Source organism: Phocoena sinus, chromosome 8, assembly GCF_008692025.1.
Source record: "Phocoena sinus isolate mPhoSin1 chromosome 8, mPhoSin1.pri, whole genome shotgun sequence".
Taxonomy (NCBI): domain Eukaryota; kingdom Metazoa; phylum Chordata; class Mammalia; order Artiodactyla; family Phocoenidae; genus Phocoena; species Phocoena sinus.
The window spans coordinates 72,075,269-72,092,684 of NC_045770.1; the positions used below are offsets into that span (position 1 = coordinate 72,075,269).

The 17,416-nt window shown below is 37.8% G+C and overlaps 1 protein-coding gene across 1 annotated transcript; it reads right to left on the reverse strand.

Moving 5' to 3' along the window:
* Positions 1-279: 279 nt before the first annotated feature.
* On the reverse strand, positions 280-17,122 carry TPH1 (tryptophan hydroxylase 1). The gene is made up of 10 exons (XM_032641172.1): positions 17,006-17,122; positions 12,807-12,990; positions 10,399-10,499; positions 7,470-7,537; positions 7,128-7,324; positions 5,012-5,147; positions 4,173-4,299; positions 2,137-2,232; positions 1,000-1,133; positions 280-487 (listed from the first exon to the last, which is right to left on the reverse strand). Exons 1-10 carry the CDS (start codon positions 17,120-17,122, stop codon positions 280-282), a joined length of 1,368 nt encoding a protein of 455 aa, XP_032497063.1.
* Between the last annotated feature and the right edge of the window lie 294 nt (positions 17,123-17,416).

Genomic DNA, 17,416 nt, shown 5'->3' on the forward strand with positions numbered 1-17,416 from the left:
AGTAACAATATGGATCAGTTCCATAATAACCACCAAGGTACTGTAAGTGATCATCGAAGTCATTTTACTCAAGAACTGGGGGAAATAAAATTAGGCTATACTTCACTAAAGCTGTTACCAAAAGAAAAAAAAAAAAGTAGTGGCTAGAGTATCCAGGTACACATTTTCAAAGACTAATGGTCCATTAAGGAATGGGAATAGAGAAGATTGTTTGGCTGCTGTTCCTCCACAACCAGGTCATCAAGCAAAGCAACAGTTGGCCCACAGGCCTCTGAATGCTCAGATGCTTTCGGGATTAGGACTGGCAACTGTCAAGATGCTCAGCTGCCTGCTGACTTTAGCAAGGGCATCACTGACAACATCAAGCTCATGCTGCAGCTCATTCATGGCACTGGTTATGCTCTTGGTGTCCTTCAAGATCTGAATACTCCGTGTATACGGATTATACTTCACTCCAAATGGACGCCTGATTGTTTTGGTAAATTCTCTATTTAAGAAAAAAAATATGAGGCAATCAGTTTCTAGGGAGAAAATGATAAAAACCAAATACTGTCCGTTAGTCTAAAAATTAACATATCTAAATCTTGTGTATTCTTCAAGTCCTTTCTCAAATGCCATTAGGCTTTCCCTGTTCCCCTAGCTGGAATGAATTGCTCCTGAATAAAATGCAGAACAGTGTTTCATCTGTATCTCTTTAAGGCTTCCTAGTTGTTATATAGTAATCTGCATACAGTTTATTTTTCCTATTAGATTATAAACTCTCTGATAGGAAGGAATAGGAAGTAACCAATTTCTCAGTGTATCTGATTTATATTTGCAACACTGAACATCATTATAAACAATACACCCTAAATATTTACTGTGAAAGAGAGATGTGTTACAGGCAAAAGGTGCCTAGTGGGCTTCTAATTATCCAGCTGCTTACTTCTGTGACTTGTTACCATTATTGGACCTATCTTTTGCAGGGGAAAATTAAGGCATGAGGAAGATATACTTTACCTCATCTTCTCCTTTGCATCTTCAAAGCTTTCAGATACAAAGTAGACATCCTGAAAAGTTGTGATGAGACACTCCTGTTTGCAGGTAATCTTAGGATCAAAGGGCTTTACTTTGGCATGTCCAGAAAGTACGTGCTAGAGGATGAAGAGTCAGTGAATCAAAGGATACTATCTATTTTCATGATCACATTCTACACACAACTGCCAGAGCCAGCAAAACAAATGGTTTGCTATCCCTATAAACGCCCCAAGACCACTCCATTGTTCTAACACTCTTCTCCATTTAGGAGGTACCCAAGGATCTTTATTTATTTATTCCTGCATTATGGCATCTGCTTTCTACCCTGCACTAGTTATTCCTATACATAACTTGTACCCACCAGCAGGTGGTAGGCTCCTTGAGAGAAAGACTGTACCTTGGACAATATTTCATGCACATCCACCACTCAACAAACATAAGTTCATTCCTTTATTGGATAAATAATACATCTCAAAGAATTCCCTAGAAATTGCTGAAGTTGTTGCTAGCACACCAAAAATGGTGAGGAAACAGCAAGACTTTGTTTTAAAATACATTTTTATTTAAAAGATATAACTATATTCTGAATAGTTATCTGTATCTATTCAGAAAACTTAGGAAATAGAGAAAAATGCCTCTTAGGTAATGTTTACTGCCACCCCAAGTATTTTCCACAGGTAGCTCTTATTGAGATCCAGAAACTAGGGCTTCCCTGGTGGCACAGTGGTTAAGAACCCGCCTGCCAATGCAGGGGACATGGGTTCAAGCCCTGGTCTGGGAAGATCCCACATGCTGCAGAGCAACTAAGCCCGTACACCACAACTACTAAGCCTGCGCTCTAGAGCCTGCGTGCCACAACTACTAAAGCCCACGCACCTAGAGCCTGTGTTCCACAACAAGAGAAGCCACCACAATGAGAAGCCTGCGTACCACAACAAAGAGTGGCCCCCACTCGCCACAACTAGAGAAAGCCCACGCGCAGCAACTAAGACCCAAGGCAGCCAAGAATAATAAATAAATAAATAATAAAAATAAATAAATTAAAATCCAGAAACTATTTCAGGTCGTATCGATTACATTAAGTGAATATGGTTATGTGCAAAGATTTACAGCTCTTACTTTGAGTTCACTGATGGAAGAAAGTAAGCCAGCTCCGAAGACTCTTAGCTGCCCCTCTTGTTTACATAGACCAAACTCCACAGTGAAGAAGTAGCACTGCAAAAGGACATCAGTATTACTTTCACATCCTGAAGGACTCAATTTAAAACAAATTACAACTCTTAGTCACTGACCCAAAGTACCCTGGAATAAAATCCAAGACCCCCAGGATAGCTCACAAGTATTTCTACAATCTGGCCTCGTTCCAAACCAGACTTCTCAAACTTTTGTTCCCAGAACTCTTATATACTCTTAAAAATTACTGAGGAGGGATTTCCCTGGTGGTCCAGGGGGTAAGACTCCACACTCTCAATGCAGGGGCCCGGGTTTGATCCCTTGTAGGGGAACTAGATCCTGCATGCATGCCTCAACTAAGAAGTCCGCATGCCGCAACTAAAGATCCCACATGGCGAAATGAAGATCCCGTGTGTGGCAACTAAGACACGACACTGCCAAAATAAATAAGTAAATAAATAAATAAATATATTTTTTAAATTACTGAGGACCCCAAAGACCTTTTGTTTATATGGGATAGAGCTAGCTATATTTACCATATTAAAAATGTAAACTGAGAAAAATTTTAATGTTTACTAATTAATGTTAAAATTATAATAAACCATTTTATGGTAACACAAATAACATTTTAATCAAAAGTAACTATATTGTACAAAAAACGGTGAGAGGGCTTCCCTGGTGGCGCAGTGGTTGGGAGTCCGCCTGCCGATGCAGGGGACGCGGGTTCGTGCCCCGGTCCAGGAGAATCCCACGTGCCATGGAGCGGCTGGGCCCGTGGGCCGTGGTCGCTGGGCCTGCGCGTCCGGAGCCTGTGCTCCGCAACGGGAGAGGCCACAGCAGTGAGGGGCCCGTGTACCGCAAAAAAAAAAAAAGAAAGAAAAAAACGGTGAGAAAAGTTGCATTGTTTTATATTGTCACAAATCTTTTTAGTGTCCGGATTGATATTATTTAATGTCTGGCTGGAAAACAGATGGATTCTCACATCTGCTTCTGTATTAAACCTGTCACAATAGGTTGTTTTGGTTCAAGTATGTGGAGAGAAGTCAGCCTCAAACAGATAAGTAGTTGGAAGACGGTTGAATATTGTAATAGCCTTCTCAGATAATTGTGGCTATTCTTCTTTGACACAACATCAAAACTCAACAAGTGGTAATTTCTTAAAGTACAGCTGTAATGTGGAATCTGAAACCATATCAATGAACTCTGTCTCTCACATTAAAATTCACTCTGCATTTTGAATGGATCTTTTACTCAAGGACCCTGTGGGGTCCCCAAACCACAATTTGAGAGCACCGTTCTAACCATCTAGCCTATTTCACACCGCCTCCCCAAACCTCACACACTCTGCTCCAGCTTCTTGTCATTTCCTCAGATACACCAAGCACCTCCTGTCTTTCCTTGTGTGTCCTCATCCTGAGATGCTCTTCCTTCTTTTCCTGGCAGGTGAAAACATTACTCATCTTCCCAGGGCTGGTCCAGATGTTCATCTTCCATGAAACCTTCCACAGGCAGTTCTCTGCACTCCCAGAGCACCCTGCCTGAGCTTCTCTACAGACCTCCTTTCATTCTAACGTAAGTGTCTGTGTATAAGTTCCTTGAAGGTGGGAACCAGGCCTCATTCAACTTTCTATTTCTAGCATGTTTTGTACCTAGTGCTCAAAAATATTTTTAGCATCATTTTTAAGGAACCTATCATTTTTACTAAAAAAAGAAGGTATACCAACTGTTAACATTATTGTATTCTAGTGTTCTCTGTCTCTCTGCCTTTTTTTTTTTTTTAAAGCTCAGGTCTTCTTTGGATAAGCCTTAAATTTTTACATCTTCCTTTAATGTTTTTTTAAAATTATTTAAATTAAATTAAATATGAGCAAAGACAAATTTTCTAATGCTCATCTTGAGTAGGTACTTTTAAACTACACAGATACCCACATCCCACCCCAGTTAAAGATTACTGATCCATACAGCTATTTCCAGATTTATACCGTTGCCAATTTTTGAACAGCCTCTTCTGAAGCTCCAAGAGAAGCCAGGCCAATTTCTTGGGAGAACTGAGCAAAACTGGGTTCAGCCAAAAGGGGGACATGACCCAAGAGTTCATGGCAGGTATCTCTGAAAAAGAGGTACAAGTCGTCACACTGTGACATTTAACATAAATGCATAATCAACCATTCAATCAAATCAAAACCTGATCTTACTTTTATTCAAATTAATCAGGTGGTATTACTCTGGAAATGGACCACAAAGGACACTATTACAGTAAAGAAACTATTTTGGTTCAAAACCTTGGCCACTCACAAACACACATACATAAGTTCATACAAATATGCACAGACATCCACATGTCAACCCCCCAACCCCCAAACCAGTTCTCTACTCAAATGTGACCTTCTCAGTCAGTCCTTTTCTGATCACCCTTTTCAAAATAGAAACAACCACCCACACACAACTCTGTCCCTTTTCCCTACTTTATTTTTCTCCATGGCACTTATAACCATCTGAATTATATATATATATATATATATATATATTTACTTGTTTGTTTATTATCTATATCTCCCATTGGAATATAAGCTCTATGAAGGCAGGAAACTTTGATTTTTTTCAGTCTTACATCCCCTATGCTTAGGACAGCACTTGGCACCTAATAGGCTGTCAATTAACAATGGTAATAATAATGGTTAACATGTATAGAGCATGGAACATGTATTACATGCCAGGCACCATTCAAAATGCTTTACATGTGCTAATTCGCTTGATCCTCACAAAAAATCATGACATAGGTACCATATCGATGGATGGATGCTGCAGTAGAAGTACTTACGGCTCTGGGGTATAGAGGGGATCTGAACTGTGTCTCACATACTGTGTGCAGTGAAAAACTCGAAAGGCTAAACCTGATAAGAAATCTCTTGGTGATAAGTAACCAGCCACAGGACGGATGGAAAAACCTGTGCGCTCTGCAAAGCAAAGGAGAAAATCTTCACTAGAATAGACAATCTTACTTTTCTTTTCTAAAAAAACTCACTAAAAAGATCTATTAATTTAGATCAGAACCATTTTTGAAACTACATCATTTTTAGCCAGTACTACCTCTTGTAGTTTCTTTATGTTATCTCAACTAGATGGTGCTCTTTCATTCCCCAATACCTGAGTCTGCATGCCCACCGTAAAAGTCACCTTCCACTAGGCTGCAGTGGCTCTGGGGACCTCTATAAGCTCTGATCTTGTCCTTCATTTCAAACTCTCACACTCTGGTAATTCCAGTTCCACCCCAATGCTTTGTACTTGGATTCTCCCACTCCGATGGGCAAAAGAATTTTTCACAAAGATGGAAATGTTCAACATCTAGCCTATTGCTAGCCACTAGCCACATGTGGCTATTGAGCCCTTGAAATGTGGCTAATGTGGCTGGGGAACTAACATTTTGATTTACATTCATTTTATTTTTTATTTATTTATTTTTGGCCGCACCACGCAGCATGTGGGATCTCAGTTCCCCATCCAGGGATGGAACCCATGCCCCCTGCATTGGAAGGCAGAGTCTTAACCACTGGACCGCCGGGAAGTCCCTACATTCATTTAAATTATTTAAACAACCACGGTTGTCTAGTGGCCACCATATTTGCCAGGGCAGGTAGCCCCTTCCAACTCATGTTTTGTTTGAACTTTTAATATTGGTTTCTCTCTTTGACACGCTCCCTTGAAACACCTTTAGCAACAAGCTCTGCAGCCTGCTCAAGCTCCAGACCCCAAGTGATCAGCTTTCAGTTTCACATCTATAACAAAATATTGCCTCCAGATCTCATGCAAGTGTGATTTGATAACAACTTCTGTAGCATTTGCTAGTCCATCTTTGTTAAGTCACACAAGGTCATGTGCTTTGGTTCTCTGCCATTCTTAATCACTATTTTTTTTAAATCTAGTTTTTGTAGGAACCACTTATATGAGTTCTTCCCTTGTAAAAACTATATTGCCCTCTCCTGTTTAGTTCTTAGTTTTGTGTATAGTGGTTGAGGAATGAGAATTATGGAGTTGAATAAATATGTATATTTTTATAACAGTCTATATAATAAATTCAAAGATAGTAATTTCAGATATGATGGAAATAAGATAAACTCCCTTTGGGTCAAAAACATAATGCCTATTTTTTTCCCTAAGGTTCTAATCTGCTGAGATCAAAGGGGGATATTTATTTTTCTTACATATTGTAGATCCTGGAGATCACTGATCCTTTTACTTCCTATACTAGTGAGAAAAAATAAGGAAGCCTGGACCAAATAAGCATGATGAACTAAAAGGAGAAAAATTGTCCTTAGTCTTTGTTTATGCTTCTACTAACACATCTTCTTCTTTGGGAAAACAAAAGAATCTTAGTGTGGAAAGGGGCTTCAGCGATCATTTACTCCAACCTTCCCGAAGGTGCTTGAATCTCCTCTATCACATCCCTCTAGTGGGTGTGGAACTTTTGCATGAACATCTCCATGGATGTGGAACTAACCATCTCATGAGCCTGTCCCATTTTCAAATGGCTCTTTTAACAGGATCTTGTCCGTTTCGAAATAAGTTTGTTGTTTCTATCCGACTGTCCTTTACTTCAGAACCACATAGGAATCCCTCTATAACATAAGATGACCTTCAAATATTTAAATAAATCTATAAAGTCCCCTAAATTTCCAGGTTAAAAACCCTGAGAATCCTTCAAATTTTATTTATATGATACATTTTCCAATCCTCTTACAATTCTGCTCACTTTCCTCTACATTTGCTCCAGGTTATGAATGTCCCTCTTCACATGTGGTGCCTGGAGAATTGCCAGGACAGAATACAGAAAAATTCTGACCTCCCAAATAACTGGACTTTAGTCCTCTATTAAAAATTCTATTGTGATTGAAATGGAGTTCAATATTCCCCTTACAAAAAATTAATCATTTCATTACCTTTTAAAAAGTTTGAAACATCTTCCAATTGTGGGATATTATCTTCCCGGTATCCACAGTATTTAGAAAGCAAAGGTAAGTTTTTGAGATACTCTCTGCAGGCATGGGTTGGGTAAAGTTTGTTGAGCTCTCGGAACACAGTTCCCCAGGTCTTAATCTCCTCCTCAGTGAATTCAACGTTAGGAATGGGGTCTCCACTAATGAGATAAAGAGAAGTTATCTTGAATTAGCATCCAATAAACGGTAGCACGTATCTTGTTTTCTATTTACTATATAGGCATAATTTACTCCATTTATTTCATTAGTTCAAAGTTGAATAAGTTATTTTTATAGTACACTTACTGTTTATAGTTCATAGCCAAGTCTGCAAAATACTTTCGTCTTTTACGATAGACATTGTCTTTGAAGCCCTGATAATTAAAGAAAAGTTTTTAAATATGCATACTAAAAAATACTTAACAAATGATTTAGAAAACATTTCATTATTATTCAAGTGACTATATTGAAGGGCTATATAACTGTTATTTTGAGCAAGCACTGTTTAGAAATTTATGATCATTTTTCTTTTAAAGTCAGCATTATATGACAGATTCATACGATAGTGGCTGCAAAGATAAAAGATACTATAGATACAAAAATACTACAGTAGCTACAAAAATAAAATAGTTTGAGGAAAAAGAAAAGCACCACCCTAGTTAAAATACATGGCCCTTTTCCAAGGGTGAGTTTTTTCTTAATCATTTGACTACATCTTCAGTTATATTTTCCTGTAATTAGTAACAAAGTAGTAATTACTAATATTTAAAATCATGGCAACTGAATCTAGCTTCAGATTTTATTGCAAAATGTAGACATATTTATCATTTGTAGAAGCAATTAATGATAAAAAGATAGAAGAGATAGTAACACTAGAATTTATACCTATGAAAAATATTTAAGAAAAAAATAGACAAAATAAGGCATCAAAAAGCAAATCTTAGGAGGAAATAGCCAATAATACAAAATAGGAAAGAAGGGGAGGACACTTGAAAGGAAAGAATGAGACTTGTGTGTTTAACACAGATTTACAAGTCCCTACTATGCACCTGGCCTTGTGCTGAAATTCAGAGAAACACAGCACAATCTGGGTCTTCAAGGAGTTTACTTTAACCAATTATTTTGAAACAATATGGTAAGTGCCTTATTACAGACAGGCACAAAATACCACTTGAACTCAAAAAGAAACTCATAATCCAGAGTATGCGAAGAGGGTAGTGGGGGTCAGGAAAAGGTCCCTAGCAATGACTCCTAAGCTAAAAGAGGAGTGGAGAGAGCCAGGGGGAGAAGGACAGAAAGCACAGCACCAAGGACAGCGCAGAAATGAAAAACAGCATGTTGCACCTAAGAAAGTACAGGTAATCCAATGTTGCTGGAGCCTGGAGAGTGAGGTGGAGCATGGTGAAGACTAGTTATGGGTCTGCTAGTAAAGGTCTGTTTGAGAGCTTGGGTTTTAGTCTTGGGGTAATTGGAAGCCATTGGGTTTTTTTTTTTTTTTTTTAAAAATAACAGCTTTATCAAGATATAACTCACATACCTTAAAACTGACATTTTAAAGTGTACAATTTAGGGGGGTTTAGGATATTCACAGTGTTGTGCAACCACCTCCACCATAACTTCAGAACATTTTATCACACTGAAAAAAAACACCCTACTCATTCGCAGTCTATCCTCATTTTCCCTCACCCCCAGCCCTGGCAAACAGTAATCTACTTCCTGTTGCTATGAATTTGCCGCTTCTGGATATTTCATGTAAAAGAAATCACACAATGTATGGCCTTTTGTGACTGGCTTCTTTCACTATCACAGTGTTTTCAAGGTTCACCCCTGTTGTAGCATGTTGAGTAATTCATGCTTTTTTATGGCCATTAATATCCATGTTGGGGACATACCATGCTTTACTTATCCATTCACCAGTGGATGGATATTTGGGTTGTTTCCACTTTTTTGCTACTATGAATAATGCTTCTATGAACACTTGTGTACAAGTTTTTGCGTGGGCTTATGTTTTCAATTTTCTTAGATCTGTACTGAGGTACCATTGGTGATTTTTAGGCACAAGAGGGATAACGGTTATACTGAGGCTTTAGATCGTTCTAGTGACTATGAGGACAGGTTTGAGGTGGCAAGGCTGGAGGCAGGAAGACCAGTTAAGGGATGTGGTAGTAAGAATAAACAAGGAACAAATTAAAGAAATATCTTGGAGGTGAAAATCAGCAGGACTTGGTAGTAGGTCAGTAAAACTGATTTACACACCTTTCTGTAAACATGCCCCAGATTTTCTTGCCTCTGAACCTTTGCTCATTTTGCAATGAACTGTCCTTCCTCTCCATCTCTTTCCTGCCAAAATTCTTTAAGGCCAAGTTAACAAGGTTGCCTTTCTCTGACCTCTTCGGCTAGAAGTGTTTACTCTCTTGTGTATATCTCACAGCAGTCTGTTCATGCCACTTAGCACACTTTGCATACTTAAATCTTGTATGTGTGTTTATATATATGTGTGTGTGTGTGTGCTTTACTTTGTCAACTTGACTGGAAGCTCCCAGAGGGCAGGTACAGCAAATTATTAATTCCAATACTTTCTCAATAAGACATTATAGAATAAATGGATGGATCGGCTGGGGGTTGTCTAAGGCAGTATATGGTCACATTCACACAGCTAATAAGTGATAGAAGCTAGATTAAATCCCTGGTCTGTGCAACTCTACTGCTGACTCTCTTCTCTCCTCCCCTCCTAGGATCCTAGAGCTCCATAAGAAGTCCTAATGCTCTAGACTTACTAATTCTCCAACTCATGCCTGTACTGTATCCCATATGATTTTCCAAGGTAACAGCTTCCTAATTCATCAACTGCATAATAAACCAATTATGCTGGACAGTGTGGGTGATGATTTTCCCCTTCCTATCTTTACCCCCCTCTCCAATAGCCCATGCCCATTTTGATAGAAACCGACTGCAGATACGGTGTTCATTGTAGTGTAATTCTTGGAATAGCTCTTAGTGATACGAATTCCAGGCATGACACAGATGTTTTGGAGCCAATGAAATTGGATGCTCTTCAGTCACTTGGTTTCAAGTCCACCAACATGAAGGACTAATAACACTTCCTGAAACCCAGATTAATCAAGATCCTATTTAGTCTAGAATAAGCACTTTCTCCAGAAAAGAAAAATAATACCCTTAATTTTTTAGTTTGCTTTAAATTATTTTCATGAAAATATTTATTTAAAATATTTACAGGATGGTCAGCATCCAGTTCGGATCCATACATCAGAACTCTGTTAGCACAGTGGTCCAGGTCAGAAATCTTCTTTGGAAACCAAGGAACAGTTTCCATACCTGAAAAATACAAGAAACACTAACAGTTGAAGAGATCATCTTAAATTAGGCAATAAAGAAGAAGAAATTAAGAAAGTCATAAATGCATTTGGATGAGATTTTTAATTTTAGCTTGTACGTTAAGGCACAATGTATACAAGTAAATTGGTCCAGTTTTAGTAAGTAAATCTTATTCAAAGTTTTTGAGTTTAAAAATATTTTAAGCCTTAATTTCCTAAGCATTGCAGAAATGATGCACTTTAGTAATAGACCAAAAGTTGAAAAAAATTTAAGCTACATATTTAGCTAGTCTTAAAGAGTAAGGCTAATTTTTTTTTTTTTTTTTTGCGGTACGCGGGCCTCTCACTCTTGTGGCCTCTCCCGTTGCGGAGCACAGGCTCCGGACGCACAGGCTCAGCAGCCATGGCTCACGGGCCCAGCCGCTCCGCGGCATATGGGATCTTCCCGGACCGGGGCACGAACCCGTGTCCCCTGCATTGGCAGGCGGACTCTCAACCACTGCGCCACCAGGGAAGCCCCAAGGCTAATTTTTAATTAGCAAATTTAATTAAAACTCTGAATGTTTATTTTTGTTGATTAAAAGGATCTTAGAGATCATTTATGTCTTTGCCACTTTGATCTTCTCACTATCCCTCATACACAAACGCTCTCCTAAAACTCTGAGATTTGTGAATGCTGGTCTTCTCCCTGGAATACCTATCCCATCCCACATCCTGCTGCACCTCATCCTTCTGTTTTCTTGAGAATATCCTTCTCCTCCTTCAGGACCCAAATCAAATGAGCCTTCCCTGACCCTGTAGGTGGCGCTAATTCTCTATCATCTGGGTTCCCATGACTATGACTCCAATTCTCTGAAAGCTTTTACTATGTTTTACTATAATGTATCTGCATATGGCTGTCTTACAGAAAAGAATGGGAACGACTCCAGGGTAGGACTATTTCTTTTCATATCCCCATTTCTTAGTAGAAATATCTGATGCAAGTTGGTGTTCCCTAAAAATCAGTTGAACTATTTAGACTCTATAAAACTCTTCATTTGCCAGAGAGGTAAAGTAACTTATCCAAGATCATTCATCTCTAATGGAACAGAGAGGACTAGGACTCAATTCTTCTTGCTCCAGTTTAATGCTCTAACATACCCAGAAGTGATATTCAAGAGATTCAGCAACGAAACAACAGGGGCACTAATCACTCAAAATAGACACAAGCAGAGTCCCAGGCTCCTGCTCTATCAGGTGTTAATCTTCTAGTTGTTTGTGGTGGCCACAGGACTCCTAGGGGAGAACTGGGGGCACATGGGCTTCAGGCATGGTGAGGAGCACTTAAGGGACTCAGGGGAAAAGCTATCTGCCAGCCAGACATGGACGTAGAATCTTGATATTTTAATACCTTATACAGCCATATGAATACATAACAGATGAATATCAGCCCTGATTACACCCAAATATTGTGACATAATCTGAAGGGATTATTTTAAATTGAGTACCATATATAAAATGTGACTGATTTATCCATTTGTCTCTTGCCCCAAGTAAACTGCAAGGATTTTTTCACAGTAGAAGATTTTAGATTCTCTCTGTGCTACCTGAGTATCTGAAAACTTAGAAGCTTTCCCTTTGGTTTTGGTGGAAGTGAGGACAAGGAAGAACATTGTATTTCATATACAGAGTATTTCACATCATAGTTGTCAGTAATTGTCAACATTCTCAACAAATTCAAATATTCACTTAACATCTGCTAGGTATCTGCCCTGTAAGAGTTACTAAGTACTCAGGGATTGTGAACTGGAGGTTTGTGAAATCAAGAAATGCCTGATGGGGCTTCCCCGGTGGCACAGTGGTTGAGAGTCCGCCTGCCGATGCAGGGGACACGGGTTCGTGCCCCGGTCCGGGAAGATCCCACATGCCGCGGAGTGGCTGGGCCCATGAGCCATGGCCACTGGACCTGCGCGTCCGGAGCCTGTGCTCCAGAACAGGAGAGGCCACAGCAGTGAGAGGCCCGTGTACCAAAAAAAAAAAAAGCCTGATGATTTGGAAACTGAGATAACAATGGAATTCTAACTATTCTAAATTCTTTCTTGTACTCAAGTTTTCCTTTTCACTTCTCTCGCCCTTGATAAAATGTTGCTTTACAATTTTTCTTTAGCATTTTGAGCAATTACATTTTGTATCTTCTTCATTATCAGATTGTAAGCAATTTGAATAGACAGTGTTTTACTTTTACTTTCATGCCTTCAAGCTAAACATAAGATAGGACACACATTATGCACTTAATCTTCTGAGTAGTATTTTCACTTTTCAAACTTACCATCTTCCTTCACAGTAAAATTATCTGGTAGATTCACAGAGAGAACATTAGTATGAGACTTCAACAGATGAAAAATATCATTCAATTGTTCTCTATTGATATCACAATCAACAAAAATCTCAAACTCTGAGTTTCTTCTCTTTGATTTTCGGGACTCAATATGTAATAGGTTCACATGCTTCTCCTGTGGAAAGCAGAGGATGAAGATTATACATGACTGCCTCAAATGGTTATAGTCTCTGAGCAGATTACTTCCATTACCACTAAAACTCAGACTCATCACTTGTCATAATAGCCAAAGGGAAAAAAGGCTGTTTTGAGTGCCATCAACAGCAAAATAATTCCCCCTAAATATTAGGTACTATTCAAAAAAAGTTTGAAAAATTCATTACACCCTCCAGAATCTAATTAAATTAACACCCAGTAGAAAGTCCCTCAGATTGCCAGAACTGATTGGCCTTCAAATCAAAAGACTTAGTCTCCTAGATAAAAAGAACCCTTTGAAAATTCTCACAAATAAAGGTTAGGTTATTTTTTAAGTGATCTAGTGTTAGTCCTTTAAAAAGAAAAGTCTCCTTTGCAATAATGCATTTAATACAATTAGATGAACAGCTTGAACATGGAATATTTAATACCTCCAATATCTTAAGCTACAAACTCAGTAACCAGCTGAATCAGATTGCTGCTTCTGATCTCTTCGCGTGCCAGCCTGAGCTGTGGGGTGCCATATGTGTAAACCTGTGGGGGGAAGGTATCTTCTCTTACCAATCTGGCTGCTGAGGAAAAGCCCTGGTGACATAATCATGAAACATAAGAACCAGTCACCCAACAGTTTTCTTCATCTAAAAAACGAGAAAGTTAGAGTAGATGATCTCCAATACTAACCGGTTGAATCTAAATTAACTTAGTGAACACCTGTGTAGCCAAGTAATGGCTGTGAAGCATACAAAGAAGGGCAAGACGTACAAGGAGTTTACAATCTAGTTGACTAACACATGAAAGACTAAGAGAAAATACAAATAGAGAGTGTTCAGGCGCAGAAGATGTTCAGAAATGGAGAAAAACATCAGGAGTTTGAGGAGGTAGAAGGTTCTATGGAGCAGATAGGAGCTGAGATGAGTCTTAAAAAATAGATAGAATAGGAAGACAGAAGGGAAGAAGTAAGATTCCAAACAGGAGGAACTTGTATGAGCAAAGGTAGGGATGAGATAATTATCAGGGAACATTAACTTGATAAATAAGAAAGGAGAGTGAATGTCAGGGATCTCGTGAAATCGGAATAGGCAGGGTTTATCCTGGAACGTAGAATCTATCATGGAATCAATACAAGAGAGCCAGTTACAAAATATATTGGAATTGATCAGGAGTAAAGGAGAGTTTTATTGAATCTATTTCTTATTAATTTTTAGAATAAGAGTACATTCATAAATATATTATGAATGATGACTTGAATAAATATAAAGCTATAAATTATGTTTTTGGAGAAGAAGACACAAAATGTCAATTCTTCCTAAAGTAATCTAAAATTGAGTGCTATCAAAATGAAAAACTTAATGGCATTTGGTGAGGAAATGTAACTAAATAACTTAAAAGTTATTTAGTTTCTTTTCTTCTTACCTGGAAGAAAAGTTTAGTCAAGAAGGTCTAGGAAAATTCAGGTAAAGTAATAAGTGAGACATTCCTTATCAGATATTTCAATTACAGCAACAGAGGCACAGAGAGGTTAAGCAGTTTGCCCAAATGCACACAGCTAATCAGTGTAAGAGCTGGAATTCAAACTCAAGCTCTCTAGCTCCATAGTCTATGCCCTTAAAAACTATGCTGTAATCCTGTTGTACAAGAAAAGAAGAGTCAGAATAACGGATAATATAGCTCTTCTTTGAACAAGATTTACATCATCTTTATAATGAAAACACTGAAGACTGATATAGCCAAAAATTGGGGCATAACTACGTTGTGAAGATGGGGGGAAGGGAAGTTGAGGGGCCTCTGGAAAGGGAGCTGTGCCAAGGAAGCTAACCCTTCACTTCCGCTGGAGAAAATCAATAGGTAATATCTACAAACGGAAAAAACAAGGAATAGCAGCAGAATAAGCATATTGCTTATAAATATGGACGCTACTATGAGAAAATATAGTTAAAAGCGTTGAAGATGCTTGCCCCCTATAGGCAGAGGATAAGTAAAAATAGGTGGATTCACGCCCACAACACCATTGCAGCAGTCAGAAGAACGAATGAGATGGATATGTAGCAGCACGGGTAGGTCTTCAAAACACAGTGCTGAGTAAAAGAAAAAGTGTATGTACAATAACATTTATATAAATTACCAGTCCATGCACATGCAGAAACTCAACATAGATTCTAAGTAACATAAAAAACAATTCAGTGTGTAGATCAAACGTATCAGAGCAGTTGTCTATCAGAAGAGAGAAATGGAGATGGAATAAAACAGGAGGAGGAGGCTGTACACATCAGTGATGACAGTGTCCACGTGATTTAAGGAGTGTGATTAGCTCAACCCTCTGCACCTAGGTCAACATAAAAATTAAATGGAATTTAGGAATGAAGAGAGATGAAGCAGAAGACTGCTATTTTCTTTATAAGCTTTATAGTGTGGGGTTGCCTTTTTAAACCATGCACAAGTATTATTTGATTAAAGACAAAATAAAAAAGAAAGTTGATGGAAGAAATATAGGTATACTATTTAAAAACTCCAAGGTAATCAAAAGAAGAGCTTGCAGTAATCACGTAATTATCAAATATGGGGAGGAGAAGGAGGAAGAAGGGACGGAAGTATCGGTATCAGTATCATTCACAATAGAGAGTAAATAAATATCATGTAAATTGATCTCAGAGAGATCAGGACAATATTTAGACATTATAAATTCACCGCTAAAAGAACTAAAGAACAGAAATAGTTAAAAGAGATTGCCTCTAGGGAGTGGAACTGAGGTGCTGGGTAAAAAACTGGTGTTTTTTATCACAAACTCTTCTAGACTATTTGTTATATTTAGAATTTTAAATTCTTTGAAATATTATTTTCAAACTGCTGTTTAATAGTATATCATATGGATATAAATCTGATTTCTAAACAGCTAACATTTATTGATAATTTACTATGAGCTATCCTAAGCACTTGAAATATATTAATTTTATTAGTTCTCACAGTGACCCTGTGAGGTAGGTAGGGTTCTCATTTTATAGATGCTAAGATGAAACGCAGAGAGACTAATTAATTTGCCCACCATCACACAGCCAGTAAGTGACAGAGCAAGGATTTGAACTCAGGTGGCCTGCCTTCAGGGGCTACAAGCTTAATACCGATGACGTTCTAGTAGTATAATTTAACCTGTTCCATACCTTAGGACAAGTAGTTTGTTTATAATTTTTTAATTCCTATAAATAAATCTTTGTGTCTCTTAAACTGGGTTAGGTCTCCCAGTTCAATGCTATCATAGTACCTGGTACTTCTCTTTCAGGTCAGTTTACACACATGTAATCATTTGTTTACTGAAATTATTTGTTTAGTGTCTGTCTTCTCCACTAGATTATACACAACTGTGAGGGCTGGAACTGTGTCTGCTTTGTTAGGGTACACACCTTCATATCTAGCAGGATGTGCTGTACTTAGTAAGTACTCAGTAAAAATTCCTGTTCTAACTGACTGACCCTGATTTCCTTAGGATAGATTTATGGAAGTAAAATTACTGGGTCAAAATATGTGAACACTTTAAGACTCAAAATACATATTACCAGATTGTTTCCCTACACATCACATCAATTTTCCCTCACACCAAAGGTGTATTTAAGTGCCAAATGCATTGAAGCTTTAACAGTAGGGAGTAGTATAATTGTAGACTCTTTGTTATTTTGCTATATAAAAAATAGCGTTTAATATATTATTAATGTATCATTAAATAATATCATTAAAATTTCAATATTTCATTTAATTAAAATAAAATTAAAATTTGCTTCTTCAAAATCTGTAAAGTGAATCTTTCCTTCCCCATTTCTTTATTAGTTATTTGTACCTCCTCTTCTATAAACTGTTTGTATCCTTTGCCCATTTGATAGAATCGAGCAGTATTTTACAAATTTAAGTGTTTAAAACATTTCTGTAGTCCACCTCTGAAGAATTTACAAATAATCTTACAGACCCATTTTATAAGAGTTTTATGCAGAAACACAGAGACTGCTTACCTGGAAGATTTTCAGTGCTTTTATAAGTCCTCCAACTTCATTCTTTAAGGAAAAAATGAGAGTTGCTCTTCCCTTTTCTAAGGAATGATCTTTGTTTTCCTTATTGTCTTCAATCATGATGAATTTGGTGCACGTCACTAAAAATAAAGTATGAAAATAGAAAGTTCTAAAAAAAAAGTTGTACAATGTAGACAATATTTGGTAGCATAGATAATATTTGAAACAGACAATATCTGATAACATTAACCAAGTTTTAGTTTCCTCACCTGTAAAACATGGATGTACATATATACTTTGCAAAACTGTAATGAGATCACAATAAGCTAAAACATTGCCTAGCACAGTGCCTAGAATATAAAAGGCAGACAATACATGTTAGTAATTTTCTTTTTTTTCTAATCCAATCCTTTC

Bases quoted from the DNA above. Each gene is read 5' to 3' on its own strand.
- TPH1 (XM_032641172.1), bottom strand. From the start codon at position 17,122: ATGATTGAAGACAATAAGGAAAACAAAGATCATTCCTTAGAAAAGGGA. The intron at 10,500-12,806 runs GTAAGTTTGAAA...TGTATTTTTCAG, and splicing joins TTTTACTGTGAAGGAAGATG to GTATGGAAACTGTTCCTTGG. The intron at 4,300-5,011 runs GTAAGTACTTCT...CCTCTTTTTCAG, and splicing joins CCCCTCTATACCCCAGAGCC to AGATACCTGCCATGAACTCT.